This window comes from Excalfactoria chinensis, chromosome 3, assembly GCF_039878825.1.
Source record: "Excalfactoria chinensis isolate bCotChi1 chromosome 3, bCotChi1.hap2, whole genome shotgun sequence".
Lineage (NCBI taxonomy): Eukaryota > Metazoa > Chordata > Aves > Galliformes > Phasianidae > Excalfactoria > Excalfactoria chinensis.
This window is the reverse complement of record NC_092827.1, coordinates 22,042,093-22,059,030: the sequence shown is the minus strand read 5'-3', so window position 1 is coordinate 22,059,030 and position 16,938 is coordinate 22,042,093. Positions and strand designations below refer to the sequence as shown.

Sequence of the window (16,938 nt, the reverse complement as noted above, 5' to 3'; positions counted from 1 at the left end):
ACTCAAAAGAATATAAAAGTTTTAATTATGAATAAAATAAGTTCTTAGTAGTGTCATAATATTTAGAGTGAAAATCAGAAAAGAGAGCAAAGATGAGAAAAAACAAATTTTTCTTACAAAAGCAAAAATTAAGGCCATATCCTCAATTTCCAGCACACCAAGGGGTTACAGGAGTCAAAAACCGCCAGTGGCCTTTACCCTAAGTACACTCAATCTCTGTTGATGTATCATCTTCATTCACCAAGGAAAAATACTACATTGTGTGGTAGGAAGCCCCAGGCCAAAGAGTTTCTCCCATAAATGAAAAGTAGATGAGTGAGTACTTCATCTGCTAGAGCAATTAAATATCTCCTCTAATTTTCCAGAGAGAAATACTTTATTTCAATTGTTCAAAAATCGACATTTTCTTGGCACATAAAATTATTGTCTGTATCATTGGTATTAAATGGCAGTTGAGAGAGAAACTGTGAGAGCAAGCAAAATAACCAGTGTTTTCTATTTTAAGGGTCTTCAGAGATCTTCTGGAGCTGCACTTGCAGACATTGTGGACTAAAATGAGTTACCAAAGTTAAAATGTCCAGTTCTTCAGAAGTGCTGATACTTGTTATTCCTAGTGGCCTGAGTAGGAATAGCACCTTTGAACATCATGCAAGTTTTATTTGAGTAGTTAGTAGTTACCTTTTTAGGCACTCATCTGAAGAAAAAGAGACTGGCTATTTAATGTAATTTTTTTAAAGTATGCATGACTTTCAGCACTTTGAATTCACATCTCAGAAGCATGTCTGTGCTTAGAAAAGTAGTCTGGAATCTCCCAAAATCAATCTGAAGTGAAACTTCCTTAATACAGAATTTACCACAAGTGAAGAAGCAGAAAAAGAAGTGCAAAGTAATTTCCGAATACCACTAGTGCATAAGTAAGTATTCTTTGTAAATAAGTCATTCATAAATAGAAACAGGATATAAATAAATGTTTGAGACTTCTTTCAAATACGTAGAGTTCTTTATATGGTACAATGTTTTAGAACATTCCACAGAATCTAAAATATATAAAAATAAATATCTACAGTATTTACAAAGTATGATACAATCCACTTTTTAAAAAGACTTGTAAAGACATGTTGTTTAGCTCATACTGAGGTAAGTAGGTTTCCATAAGACTGAGAAGAAGTAGAAGAGGCAGTCATTTTGCAGGAATCCTTTTGTCCAGTTGTTCTAGTCTGTAACACAGCTAAAAACAAATGCCATTCTCAGCTGTACTGAGCCAAAGTCATCCTTGTTGTAATTCCATTGAGGTAAGTTTAGTTACACTAGGGACAAATTTATCCCATTCTGCATTCTCTGCATTGCCAGTACATCCTGCGGAAATTCTCACTGCTTCATCTAAATTTGAAGACATATTCACCCCTGGTATGTGGAGATGCAGTTCCATTGACTTCAAAGGGCTGAATGCAGCTGTAATACCTGTAAGATAAGAATTTTAAGATGAATTTACTGCTTGTAACAGGTAGTTGGCTGGCTCACCCTGCAACTGGCATTTTCTCTGAATGGTATAGATGTGTTGATTTACTAACAAAATAATATCTAGATGTTCCAAATTACACTGTAAATTTTAAAAGACTTATTTTGCCTGAAGCTTTAGGGGATTTTTGATGTATTAAACTTTTAAACACTTTAAATATGTTCAATATATTCAATGTGCATTATTTTGTAAATTGTCCTGTTGTTCCTTATCCATGTGACACTGAATAGCAGAGCACTACAGGTTCCACTACAAGAGAATGATGATAAATAATAGACTAAAACATCACCTATAGTGTATATGCGTTTCACTGCTGTGATCTTTCTTGAGCCATACATATAGAAATGGCAACAATAAAGGAGAAGGGCAAATCTGGCTAACCTGGTCACAATGTGGAGAGTAGACAGTAGTTAATTACCGACCATCAGCTGCCTACTTCAGAGACCTCTGAAAAGCTTTTTAGGCACTGTGGACTGTGTTTATAGGGTGTCAGTACAGCTAGCAAAGCACTAGTGACAATTTAGACATGTCCTGTATTTACTTTGGAAATTAAAGGATGCAGTGATCCAAAGAAAATATTTAAATGAAATATTTTTACTCTATGCCTTCTCTAACTGCAGCTCAGATTTTGAAGGAGATTAAATGAAATTTTGATTCCTAAATATATCATCAAAGTTTTAGCCTACTATGTAAAATATATTTTGTAACTTAACTTTTCTTACTCTCAGTTCTTAATTGTGAACACTTCTCATTATACCCAAAGACTGTTCTGTGCACAACTAGATTTTACTAGCACAGCATCAAAAGACGTGGGGACAAGGATACTATCAGTGGGTAATAAGTAAGTGCATTACCATTTGTAGTAAGTGTGTTTATGTTGGTCAGCACAACATGTTCTGAATGCTTTGAAGCATTGTCGAAATTGCTGATCTGGGTGGTCAAAGATTTCCGACTCTCTGTACTGGCACGACCTCTTGTAAGCCGTTCATCATGATGACTGTGAATACCAAAGATGCAACAAGAAAACGCTGCTTTAAATTCTTCTCTAAACTTCCCTGTCAAACAGAAGAAAAGAGTAATGACAAAAAATTCTACTGTAAATCATGTTTCAATCAACTTTGTAGCTTAGAAAAAAAGGAGTTATCTAATGAAAAATTAATCCAGAACATTAACATGGTTTTCTAGCTCTAGTGAATCAGCAAATGACATTTTAAATGTCTTGGAGAAAGACAAAATACAACCTTCATAAGAAGATATTTGAGGTATGGTATGAAGTCTAAATAATTCTTTTCAAGACAGGATGGACAAAGTAGAACAAACTATGAAGCTAAGGTGTGGATAATTTGTTTATTAACAACATATTAAAAAAACACCCAAATAACTAATTGAGCAATAGTAAGCTTAAATGACTGCATCTTTACATATGAAATGAGAGAGGTTATTCTGCATTTCAATTTCAATAAGTTTTTTAAATGTTGTCCAACAGAGCATTAGTCTGCTTTCAGAGCTTGGGATAAATTGTTCAGATCATCCTCACACTAGACATCACATACACACACACACAAAACAAAAAAAAAAAAAACAAAAACCAAAAAAACAAACAAATACACAAAATGTGCAATGAGGGTTAACAAACTTTTTTCTCCCTGCATTTATCTGTAATTCCACCAGTTTTGGTCATGATTCTGCAGCTCGTAGCCAAATAAGACAAACAAACAAAGACAAACATATAACTAAACACTTGCAACCTCCAAAACCTGATATCTGCATACAAAATACCAACTGGGGATAGCCCTTGGAGTGTGCTAACTCAGACATTATCCAGTGATTTAGAGGAATGGTAATTGTTTCAGACTGAAGTCATACCAGTGAGTACTCCAGCAAATTAATGGCATGGACAGTTGAATTCAAGCACATGGACTTGGGCCCTGGCACTCTTTTGGTTAGTAATAAGTAGATAGTTTGAAGACAAAGGGATTCATCAGGAAAATTCTTCCAAGAAGAGGATCTAGCTCTCACTGGAGGAGCTCAGCTGATGTTATACAGTCATTATTCTTATTTTCTACAGCTTATTACATTTAAACTGTACGTTATATTTGAATTCTAGATAACTGCAACTTACCACTGAGGAAGTTATAAATAATAGGATTGGCCGCACTGTTTGCATATACAAGCCAGTGTGAGAATGTGAACCAGGCATATACAGTTTCTCTGTCATCAGCATGATTAAACATCCCAAAAACCCTAAAGAAAAAGAAAAGCAAACCTGAAAGATGGCAAAATTTGTGATCATATAAAAAGGAGTAATTGCCAAATTTTAGCCTAATTTTCCTTTTGATGACTTATTTGAGGTATCACAGAAAAACAAATTCAATGCTGGTGTTTGCTTGAGAGAATAAAGTCTTCTCCCTATGCATCAGCATCTATTCTTAGTGGTTTAGCACAATATAGAGAGCATAAACACTTTGGAAAAGTGCAGATGAATGACTTTTATGCTATGCAGCAACATTAGCGGGTGCTAGATAAAATAGGAAATGTTGTTTTTTGACCAATTCATATTACTGGGGCTTCCAGCTCTGTGACCATTATCCAACAGGATCTCTGTGGAATTAGAAAGACATTGAAATGGCCAAGAACTGAGCTATGGTGGCCACAGTAGAAGCTTCTGTCTTCCAGAGAAATCTGCCCTGATTCCTTACACCTAATTTTTTCTATTTAAATACACATCCACCCGCAGGCCTACTCTGCTAGTGTGGTGGAAGCAGCCTCTGTAGTTCCTCTGTGGTTTAGATCAGATGGGGCCTGAGTTCTGGAAATATTTGTTTCTATATTGCCTACTAAGTGATCTGAGAATGGAAAGTGTTTAAATCAGACCTCAGAAAAATGTCAGAATTCAGTGGGATGTATTCTAGCCTTCATATCCAACTTTAAAAATCAAATATTTCTAAAGTACCAACAAAACAATGTGTTGTTTTTTTTTAAGGATCCTTTGCCTCTTGAAGACAGTTAATGGTTTCAAGATCTAACCATCTGCTATATGTCATTATTTGTCAGTATGCCAGTGGTCTCAAGAGATGTAACTGTACCAAAACTTGTCAAGTTCTGCACAACAACAGAGTGCAAACAATTACGTCTCAAATGAGCAGGAGAGAAAAAGGTAAAAAAGTAAAAAAACAAACAACCAAAACCCAAAAAACAAGAGCTTAATGGAAAAACTGAGGGATTATCCTAAAAATAGATTCAAAATTGGGTTTCAAAACAGTACTTTATGAAGCTTGGGTAAAAGTCCTTGGGGTTAAGCCATTACACTATTTTCTCCTGGCAGCTTTCAGCTGCTGTTTTAGGGAAATGCACTTCCAGGGTTCATTTACAGCAAACAAGCTGTAATCCCATGTAAATGGCAAGTTTTAATGAGAAGATAAGACAGATCACTTTCATGAGGAAGAGATTACTAATAAGGCTCGTACAATCTGTCCAAGATTTTCAGTACTGTAGATTAGTAGAGTACATTTTTTTCTTGCAAATGTATGCTCATTTTCAGTCTCTTTATCATGAAGTAATTAGGCTTTGTCCTTCAAAAGTATCTGTCAGAATATTAAGATTCTCATAACAGATGACTGGTTTTAGACAGAAAACCTTACTAAGTTTTTACATTTTGAGATAAACATTACCTTTTCAAGATATTAAGGATGCTAATTGGCAGATAGCAAAGTGCAAAAACCAGGAGGACAACCATTAGCATACGTGCTGTTTTCCTTCTTGCACGAATCTGTTTTATTTCAGCTGCCACAGCACTGATCTTTGACTTTGTTGACTGTCCCAGCCCTCGTTGCTGTGCTGATGACTGCAGAGACTTCCATTTTTTCTGAACAACAGAAGAAGTTCCAGGGATCTAAAAAGGACAGAATAAGGGGCATCCTTGTCATTGGCACTTAAAAAATGAGGACTGTAAGTAGCTGTAACAAGAAAAATAGACATATTGACACGTCAAGACAACTTGGATGGAGAAGTATTCTATTTTATCATATTAATTTACGCCGCTGGGAGAAACAAATCAGATTTCAGACACATTTGAAGGAGTGCCATTTGTCCAAATATACTAACTTATGCATTAAAATTACTCTTAGTTACCACTTGATTTGCCTTGATATCTTCAGACTATCATACTTAACAGCCCTACTACTACACTTACTTTGCTACAAAGATGTATGTTAACTGTTTTCTTACATGACAGTATTTTATTCTATTAATATATTGCTAATTTAGGCTATGACAGTTTTTCAGTGATAGAAAACAAGAATATAAAACCTACGTTAGCAATAAAATTTTCAAATACACAATCTAGATGATAATGAAGCATTTAAAGATATTACAGCTAAAATGTGGATCTTGTCTTCAGAACTGAATGGATATGCAATGATGAAAGGAGGATCACAGACAGCATCAAGATGTAGGAAGAGTTAAGTAGATCATAGACAACTCTCAATGGGTTGATGTAGCACCAAGCTACAAAAAAGACATTGCAGTGTTTGCTTTTTGCGTTCTTATATAAGCCAAGTGAAATAAAGCAATTTTGTTTCAGTTCTTCAAAATTATTTCCTGTGTTCAGCCACATGTGCAAGACCATGGATGGCAAGGATTTTCTCAGAGAAATCAATGTCATTTATAATGTTTTCAATATTACACGTTGTGAAAACCTTTTGGGTAGAAGTATAATTATATAATGAGTAATGCAATTGTCTACAGGATGAAGAGTCCCACGAGTGTAAAATGATTCTTGTTAAAAATTATCTGAAGAATTTACATCCTCTATTGTAGAATTTTAAAATTAGGTCTTATCCGCAGAAACTAACCAGAAGGAAATGAAATTTTGGATACATTTTTTCAGGGAAAAAAACCACAAAAACAAAAAAATTTAAAATGGAAACACTCTAAACTAAAAAGATGCACATGCTGAATTGTTCTAGAATAGCTAGTATGTATTTTTCCATGAATAGCATCCTTGCATAGAGGAGCTCTTTACTGAGCATTTATGTGCACCATCAAAGCTGGTTTACAATAATTTGATTATCTGGCAGTGTTGTCTTAAAACAAACAGAAAAACAACATGGCAAACCAGATAGAGTTACATAATAACCAGTTTGTTTTGTTGTTGGTAGTTTTTTTCTTTAAACAGAAGTCTGTATGAGCACAAACCAAAAAGAAAGGAAGGAATGAAAGGGAAAGAGAAAAGGAAAGGGAAAGGAGAGAAGAGAAAACAGAAAAAGTAGACACTTTTTTTTAATTCACTTTCTTCTACTCATTCAATTTAATGAATATTCCTACTAATCCAGTTAAATAAAAAATGCCAGGTTCATACCTGGACATACCTTGTTCTATATGAAGAATTTAATCTATTTAGCTGTGGGTGTAGTTCTGCAATGTGTACTTGCCATGCACTAAAGATGACACACTAAGATTCTGAATCTGGTTTATAGGGGGTGTTCTGTGTTTCTGTTCTTTTAACTTTGAAGTGGAAGATTTTCCTTCTGTTTCTCATATATTGAATTACCATTTTTTGTAGCAAGAACTCATCAGATAATGGAGATGTAAGCAGCAAAAAATCAGCTAAATCTCTACTGACTGCTCCCTCCTGATGATGCTGAAAATTCACAGGAATGGTTCTGTGACCATCTTTCTTAATAGATGCAATTTCAAAGAAGATAAATAGTAGCTTGGCTCAGAATTGTGACTGGCTAGCGTTAGACATGACTGCGTACATGGCTTGTTCAGGTATGTATGATCTGTTCATGTAGAAGTTGCTTCTCGGCTCCATAAGCAGTCTTCCATAGCAAGAGATGACTATCACTTGTAGTAGGGACTGTGTACAATGTACAATAACACTGTACATCAACATGACAAATATTCAGAAGTTTATGATGAGAACCTTTCTATCTTTTCTACCTTTCTACCCTTTTAATGTCTGTCTTTACGTAACAAAGAAGTGGGCTTTGCTACTGATAGTCCAATAACCAGTGATAAAGTAAGAATTTTATCTGAAAAAAAGGCCATCTATCCATAGATGCATAGTTGTACCAGGACCATCTAAGGGCCAGAACACTTCAGAGGGGTGTGCATATACTGAGAGATTTACAAATCTGTATTTAGGTAAGCACATATGTTACATATGTACAAGTATAAACACATCGATAAAATGCATGTATTTGCTTTGGTTATTGGATCACTTATACAGTGATTTGTGAAGCACACAAGTCCAAAAAGTTGTGTTCTTATTCTCATATGCACCTTTCCTCTATCTCCTCAAATTATTACCAAGGGATTTATGAGTAAACTCAGTCTCCCCAATTGTAAGAACAGCTTGTGAAGAGTGGGAAGGGGTATTGCTGCTGCCAAAATAAAAATGGGCAGGGTTCCTGGTTGTTAATATAAAAAGACTTTAGTGTCAGTGCATTTGGACATCAGTAAAACCAAGTATACAGGACTTGATAATATAAATTATGTATCAACACTTTTACCATAAGTCCACTCAGTTCTATTTATTTGTTTAGATGTCACTTTTTATCCACTTAAAATCCACAAGAGAACACTGTCACTAAGTCACTACTTCCTTTCTAATAAATAAAATAAATTACTCAAAATCCTGGTGTTTGTGGCATGATTGTTCTTCCCTTTGCACAGATGAATCATTAAATCAAAGATTGCAAAGTTTATATGTGAAGATCTGCCTGAAAGACACAGTCAGTAGTTTTTAAGGGTTCTTGTACGAAGTACAATAAAGATACTTTGTAAATTTCTCTTATCTTTAGTCATCTGAATGTCCGTATGCACAAAACGCTCCATTTCAAAAACAAAAACAAAACAAACAAAAAAACAAACAAACAACAAAAAAAAAAAAACAGAAAAAAAAAAAAAACAACCCAACAATGAATCTTTAGAAAATCTGTAAGGCATAGAATAAAAAATTACTGTTTGTGGTGTTTTTTCTATCACACACGCCTGGAAGGCATTGCACCTTGCAACAAGAACACCATATTTAACTGAAGTTCTCATAAACAGCATCTTTACTTAACTGAAGATATTATCAAATAATACAGTACTGCATTAATTTGCTCTACATGACTGATTGTGGCACACCTGTTGCACTTAGTAAAATGCCTGATGTCTGCAGCCAACTTGCAGCTGTTAATAGATGTGAACTGGTTTTAATTGTACTTACTGCAGACTGTTGTACATACTGCTGTCATCCAAGCTAGGAAACAAGGTTTCTGCAGTTTCACATCAGAGACAGCCCTAAGTGTATAGCAGTATTTGTCTTTTTGCCACCAAAAAAACCACAACAAACCCTATCCACTTTTTAGTGCATAGAGTGTATAGGGAGAAAAAATACTGTGAAGAAAAAACAGAACAACTAGAATAACTGAAAAACAAACAAAAAAACCACAATAAAAAATGCCAAAATTGCTTATTTCCAGCAACTCATTGTCTGCTTTGAACTTTAACTAGCATTTTCAAACTATGTTCAAGTTAAGAACTGTAGCCTACATTAACTAAACTAACGGTTTCAGATTATAGGAAGATTGTAAAGAAAACAACAGAAGAGAAGGTTAATACTGGGTGGTAACCCAGAAAAACCTTTTTCCTATTGAAGATTCTTATCTTGAAACTATTTTACCATTTAAACTTATTATTTATAACTCCAAATGTAAGAAATCAAAAGTAAAAATAATAATTCAAAGATAAACAGCTAGATTTTACACTAGTTTAACCGAACAGTATTAAAAATGAGACTAATTCCTATTCTGATGAGATATCAAGCTGCCTTATGGACAGCTTGGGTTTCATATTTTAGTTATTAGAAAGAGAAATTTTTTGTCATTATGTGGTTTGTTTTTAATTTTTATACATATATATCTTCAGAAATCTGAAATCCACTTGAGATTTCCACAATGACTGAGCCAACGAGTAAATGCTCTTGTTGTGATACATAATACACACTGGCCAAGACAGCCTCAACTTCAGACAGTATAAAACATAATGGTGAAAGAGAAAGGGTTTATGTCTATGTCCTGATAGCCACTGTCAAAGCCATTTGAGAGGGAATATCTTTCATTATCTCTGCAATAGGATGAACTGATTGTCTTTCATAGAATGATAGGGCAGGGGATGGTGGGAGGCTACAGCTACAGATAAATCCTGGACAAAGCAGAAGACTGCAGAGGGAATCATAGATGATCATGCATGATAGATTATGGCACTGTTCACATCCAAAAAAATATAATATATATAATGTATTACATAATTCAAAATGTCAGAGGGGGAAAACATTTCTGAAAAAAAATCATGATTTGTACCGCTTTGGTTTGCATGTTGTTCGCTTGCTTGTTTGATATTGTTTTATTTTATATTTTTATTTACTTTTCCATATCTTTTAAATGAAAACTGAAAAACTAGATGTTCGTGACATAAATTATGCCAACTGTTTCTCAGTAATTCACATCTATCATTACTGATCCTAGCCAGGTTAACATGACTCACATCAGACAAGTTCAATCTCACATTTCTGATAGATGAACTTTCTTTTCCGACTTCTGTTCAGACTGGACCTGATTAAAACTGAGACTTTACAGAATGAAAAATACAAAAGCAACTGTACAAACTAATAACAAAATGAGCATCTGACTATTCTAACTTTTGGCTATCACAGAAGAATTTATCAGCACACAACCACCATATACGATCACCAATAATTTTTCAGCATTTCAGATATAATGGAAGAGATCTTTCTACTCTCTAAAATCAGTCTTTCTGTTGACTTTTCCTCTCCTTTCACAGACACAAACAAGAAGAGTTTTACAGTTAGCCTGACTACCTTCATTTTTGAATTCTCATTTTCTATCCAAGGTGACTGTAAGATAGCAGTGTTGATGGACCTGGTGACAATGTAAAAATCCATGCAAAGCAGATCCTATGTGACAACATGGAGCATACATAGAAAAAGGGTTCACATGGGAATCAGCCACAGCCATAAAAGAAAGCAAAGTATACTAACATAAGTAACTTACCTGGCGACACCACAGCTTTCGAAATATTTGCAAATAGGCCAACACCATAAGACAAAGTGGTGCCATGTACGTCACCAGGAAAAAGCATGTGTGATACATTTTGGGGTAAACCTCAGCTGGAAAGATGAAAAAAAAAAAAAAAGTGTATTTAAATATAAGTACAAGTCAAAAACAATTTGTGCCATTATTGATAATTGATTATTTGATTAATGCTTAGCCGTAACTTGAGTTTGTATATTTTCTGATGATCTCAAAATTGTTAAATTGTTTTTGTACTTCAGAAAATGCAGCCTCACCACAGACCAATCAGACAGGGAAATACTGACATCCAGGCTCCACAAGCGGAGAGATCAAGAGGAAACTGAAGGCACGTGGCTTACTGGGATCACAGAAGGTCAGAGCTGAAAGCACATTCCTGCTATTCAGAAGGAGGTGCCACCCGCCCCTTCAGTGCTTTGCAGGCATCCAGGCCCCATTCAGGTAGAAGGACAGTGAATATTTAAAAGGACATCTGGAGTTTATGGCTTCCAATTTACCATTCCAAGTAAAGTGAAACATTAAATGAGCCTAGCTATCTACAAAGAACTGATGAACCAGGTTGGAGGAAAATCCTAAGACTTGCCTTTGAAGTTTAACCACCTGGAAAGTGCCAGCTGCTTAACATCAAAGGAAAACTGTCCCTCCTCCACCCACAGCAAAGCTCTTTGTAGAGCTTTTCCCTAAGAAGCATGACTCTGTTTAGCTTCTCAAGCCAATGAAAATCTTTAAAGCTGTTTGACAATCACAGCAGCAAGGAGGCGGAAGGGCGTGTTTGGGGTACTGTTCATTTATCAAGCAAGTGAGTTGCAGACTCCTTGAATGAGAGCATCAATCAGTCTGTGGGACCTGGCAATACATCAGCTGCCTGATTGGAACCACTGATTATCTTACTCTAAAGTAGAAAACTGTTTTTTGCCATCCACAACTGACTTAATGGACTGTGGGACAGGACAAGATAATTCTTAGCCAGAGTAACCATCACTTTAAAAAGAAATTAATGATTCTCACATCACTGGCTACTGTTTTGCTGAAAAGAGAGAATGGGAGAAAAAGAAAACAGTCACAGGGGCTGGAATTGAGGTGGGACTGGCAATCCCATATAGCATGATTACTCCACCTGATAAATGACAGATATGCTAAAGTTTTCTTCTCTCTGTTGCAAGGGTTACTAAACAAACTTCAGACTTTATTGTAAAGTTTCTTTCTCAGATCTGTGTTGCAGTCACAGACTTTTGTTAAGTAGGTGTAAGTTTGAAACTACATCTTCCTGGTTTTGCCAGAATTTTATATATGAATGTACGTATACATATAAACTGAAAACTACCCAGACTCAAAAATTTTTATTATGGCTAACAAACAAAATATTCCCATCAGTCATAAGTGCACAATTAAACTGCTACCCATGTCAGCTTCCCACAGAATAGGGAAAAATAGCAAAATTACCAACTTTTTAGAGCATCCATGGAACGTTCCCAGATTCTATAGTCTCAGGAAGATATCTATTCATTTTTGGACTTACAATATGCAGATGAAAAACAGCTTGATAAGTATTCTTTTATAATGAAGCTCAACAAGTAAAAATGTTAGAAAGTACCCACACATAGCAGAGAAAATTACATTACACAACACAGTTGCTTTCAAACTATGTTCCTGTGTTGGAGTACTTACAACTAGTTAAATACTAAAATAACATTTCTAAGCAGTTATATCATTCTTGCGCTATCAATCCATCACAAAGCCAAGCATGATTTTAGTATTTGCAATAATCTGACTTCCTGCTGCATTAAAATATTCTTTACATATTGCTTTAACTTCTGCATTTTTAAACCACTTAATATAGTTCAAACATTCTCACTCCTTGCACTTATTTTGGACATAACAACCTAGTTAATTTGTGTTTTTAGTATCACTCACACACTGGTCCAGGTCTTATTTAACTCAAGTAGCTTCTAACACTATGCAATATAGTTGTGCCTGTTCAATTGCTGCACAGTGCTCTTAAATAACTTACAGCATTGATCAACATTCAGGGTCTGTTTGTTCTTTTCTACACTCTAGGTAACAATACAGGGTGTACAAACCTTCGTGTAACAATGCAATTTCCAGCTACATTATTTTCCAGAATTAAGACAATATGTTTTTGTACTATATCTAGGAGGAAATGGAACACAAAGTCTTCCTTTTGTCTCCATTTAACCACATAGTATTTGGAAAGGATTATCTCTGTATCCTTTTTATCATATGCAAAGAGGTTGGCTAGTGCACTTTGGCTAACACCCTTTTCACGAACAGCTCTAGGAGAATGTGTTTAGCTGGCTTGAACACATTATGAACTCATTTTAATATATGTTTATTTTATTTTGGCACTTTATCATCAAATTCAGCACATAGTAATTACAGACTATTATAGAACTGTGGCCAATGCTGGCTCCTTAAGTGAGTTGGATCCTTCTGCATTCCCAAATAAAATATTGTTATTTGACAGTACTCAAAATGAAAAACCCTCAGCCTAGAATTGGCAATGAATTTTATATTCAGGAATTCCAGAAGCAATTAAAAAGAAATTGAGTCTTGTTTTAGACTGAACTATTACACCATTTGCAATCACTGACATCCGTCCAACCATATGTTTGAAATTTTGTTGTTAGTCAGAATGGCTACTATTTGTTCTCCATTTAGGAGCCCAAGTGTCACAGTGTGGATCAGACCTTCAGACAGACACCAGACTTGTGCAGATTTCAGTAGCTGAACATAAGTCTGGGTACAGTGCTGTCTCCTGCTTTGGCATCATTGACATTTTCCTGGACTGTTCCAGACATCATCCTATCTGGTAGTCCACCATAGCACCTCATGTTTCAATGGGCCTGAGTTCCCAGAATTAGTATAGGCTTCTGAAATACTTTGGAAAGTGTCACTAAGCACCTCCCGTTAAAATTTCAGTCTTGATGATTCACAGTTTAACATCCTTGGGATATAAGGTGCTCATGATACTCTGAAAAGTTTTCATTAGATGTATCTAAATTTTAGACAACATAAGTTATTTTCAGTTCTAAATGAAGCAAATAACACTCAAATATAAGCACTTTCTTCTTCACATGATTTCAGTCTCCTTTAGAATTTGGTCTTGAGTGTCTGCAGTTTGAAGCATATCTACTCTCTCTTTGCAAGTATGACTTCTTAGGAACACAAATTTCCTTCTCCTTCAACCTCCTCCTGATTAGATCTCTTTCATCTTAGATACTCCATAGTCAAACAAAGGCAAAATAAAACCCAAGGAAAAATGCAAGTGTTCTCATGGAAAATATTAGCTCTTTAATCATTCTTCTGGCTGCAATGATCACCTATCTTTTCAAATTGATGTCCTGTTATGCACATTTTGTTTTCCTATTTGGGGGCCTTTATGATTTCAAACCCAGATTCTCAGTAGAAAAATTACTTCTTCCATGCAGTGGCCCAAGTAACTGTATTTAGACAATTTAAATTAAATCAGAATTATTTGTGGCTAATGATACTCCATTCTTCATGATCAGAAAGGGATGTATTATATTTTTCCCTCATGGCAAATAAATAGTTAACTCTACATTTACTTAGACATTCCATGATTCAAGAACCTACTTGTAACTTAATAAACAGAAAGGTCCTCTTCTCTGCTTACTAAGGTATGCTGTTATTGCAAAGTGATTAGAGGATTATTTTTTATAGGCATAAGAAATGCACAAGCAGACTAACTAGCAATAGTGGTGTTTTATCTCTGGAAAAATAATTTATTGGAAAAGCATCAGGATAAAAATAGAACTGTTATCTTTAAGTAAAATGAAAAGCTTTCCCATTTCAGAAAACTTTAATGGATTTTTAATGTGAAATTTTCATTTTATGTTCAAAATTAATTAAAAATATATATCTTTTGGAGTGTTGACTCTTCAGTCCTGAATCCACACACAAAAATAACTCAATTCTGCAGGCAAGTGCTTGCCTTTACTGTTCCTCTTTTCATCTCTCCTGATGTCTGAGTAAAGGCTAACAGCATCACCTGAAGAGAAACAGATTTCATTTTGGATATATACACTCCACTGGAGTAGAGCCTGGGAGCTTCTTTTATATAATGGGTACTTCAGATGTATCTGTGGGCTACAACTATTTTCGTCCAGTACTGAATGAGACAACCTTTGAAATATTTTCACATTACTGTGGATTCAAGTCTGAAAGATAAATTTTCCTGTTGGAAATCAATGGCAAATGGAGATCTGGAAATTTTGAGATTGTGTTCCCTGATGAGATACTCTCCTGACACCCTAATTAATTAACTACAGTGCTCTCCATCATTTTCAGTTCCTAGGTTGATTAAAAGATTCTTTGCTTCCTACCTAACCTTCAAGTGAAGAAGGCATGGATAAATAACTCCAAAACCATTGGAAACAAATTGTATTCAGAGTGAATACTGTGAAAGAAAATAGTCACCAAAAATATTGCAGATTTGGATTCAAAATTTGTATGTGAATAAAGAACACTAGAAGTACAAATATGCCACTCCCATCTGAATTAGGTCTTACTTTAACTTACATAGCTTCTGCACAATTTTGTCTGGAATGATATCCAACTAGCTAATGGCCATCTCTGCCTCATTGCCTTGTCCCAGAGGACTAATGAGGATGGAAGAGATAAAGAACAGGGAATGTGAAAGCCATTGTCTTCTCATGAATTCCACAATGGCCATACAGAGGCCATTAGCAGGGGAGGAACTTTCAGAATAGCACATAGAATGGAAGAGCCCTCAGCAGTTTAAGTTGCTTGAAATTATTTATCACAGTAATTAAGTAGAAGTGGTCAAGTTGTATTTTTTCTTAATTGTTCACAGGACTGGAATCTTCAACAGACACAGCTCTGATGGAGAATACAATTGTTTTAGAGAATGCCTTGAAGCTATTAAACAATCACATGTTTTTTGGCAAACTTGGCTTTATTTTCCTGTGTGTGAATAATGGTATTACTGGTGGTCACTATATCCAGTGTCAAAGTGATAGCATGTAATGCATATGCTCTATTAGCATTGGAGTTATGCCAAGGACAATAAGACTTGAATCTTAACCATTCAAATGAGTGTCTTACACAACTTGCTATGTGGACTGAGACAAAATGTAAGTAAATACTCCCAGGCAATGCTTACGACTTCCTGCATCTGAATTCAAATACAGAACTAGTTAGATTCAAAGTTAATCTCAAAAGGCAGAGTAACACTTCCTGGATAGAATAATTTGTAAATGATTATAATATTAATATTATTTAAAATATCTCATCCATGACAAATCTCAAACTGTAGGCTAACTTGCTACCCCATATCCATGACGTCTCTGTTAAGTTCTGTTATTACATGCAAACTGAACTGAAATCACAGGAGGTATCTATGAAGACCTAATTAAATACCATCAATTAGCAAAATCAATATATCAGGTAAATATGAGATCTGTTTCTGTGTAATTGTTTATGAAGACTGAATTACCTAAACCTGCAACTTCCATCAATCACTGAGTATTATATAAACATAAGCATTTAAAAATGGGAATATTTTTACCCTTTGGCAAACATCAACATGGCCAAGACATTGGGCAGCCTCATTCAATTAAACTTGGTTTCAAACATACTTTTAGTCTTAGCAGTATAAAAGAAAATAAAAATTCAGAGTATTTCAAAAACAGTAGTTCTAGGAAAGGTTATATAATTGTGAACATTGTCATATGTTTATGAAACTTGACTGCATTTTAATATGCTCTGATATTTTTATTACATAACAGAAGGAAAAATTCAGTCTTTATGATCAATGACACACTCACCTCCCCAATGCTCATCACACACTGTGAACAAGGTGGTTTTATTGGCTAATCCTGGGAACACGCTGCTGCACTCCATAACAATAGCCTGAGGAATCATTATGATGCAGGACACAATCCAGATAATTATAATGCTGTTCCTTGCACGCTTGGCTGTGCTTTTAAACATCAAAGGGTGACAAATTGCATACCATCGATCCAAAGCAATGCAGCTAAGTGTTAGTACAGACACAGAGACTGAAACTGTCTGAAGAGAAGGAAATATTATGTAAATGTAAACGTAATTATTCAGTTTTAAAAACGATTTCAATTTTCAACATACCTAGCTTTCTATTTGAACATACTAAATGAAAATTGTTTTCATAAAAAGACTTTGTTTTAAGTCATCTATTATGGAATTCTAACAGATATACTCATTTACTGTAGAATCAAATAGAAAAGTTCAGTTGGAAAGGACCTATGAAGATCATCAGGTCCATCTGCCTGATCACTG

The 16,938-nt window shown here is 35.0% G+C and overlaps 1 protein-coding gene across 1 annotated transcript in view; it reads right to left on the bottom strand.

Annotated features, from left to right (window-relative positions):
• Nucleotides 1-5: 5 nt before the first annotated feature.
• The window catches only part of HCRTR2 (hypocretin receptor 2), a 32,037-nt gene continuing 15,104 nt past the window's right edge, over nucleotides 6-16,938 (bottom strand). Inside the window, exons 3-8 of the mRNA XM_072332913.1 lie at nucleotides 16,449-16,692; nucleotides 10,582-10,697; nucleotides 5,191-5,411; nucleotides 3,642-3,763; nucleotides 2,374-2,574; nucleotides 6-1,461 (exon numbers count right to left, since the gene is read on the bottom strand). Coding sequence (XP_072189014.1) covers nucleotides 1,268-1,461; nucleotides 2,374-2,574; nucleotides 3,642-3,763; nucleotides 5,191-5,411; nucleotides 10,582-10,697; nucleotides 16,449-16,692 — 1,098 coding nt within the window. The 3' untranslated portion in view covers nucleotides 6-1,267. The remainder of the gene's footprint in view (nucleotides 1,462-2,373; nucleotides 2,575-3,641; nucleotides 3,764-5,190; nucleotides 5,412-10,581; nucleotides 10,698-16,448; nucleotides 16,693-16,938) is intronic.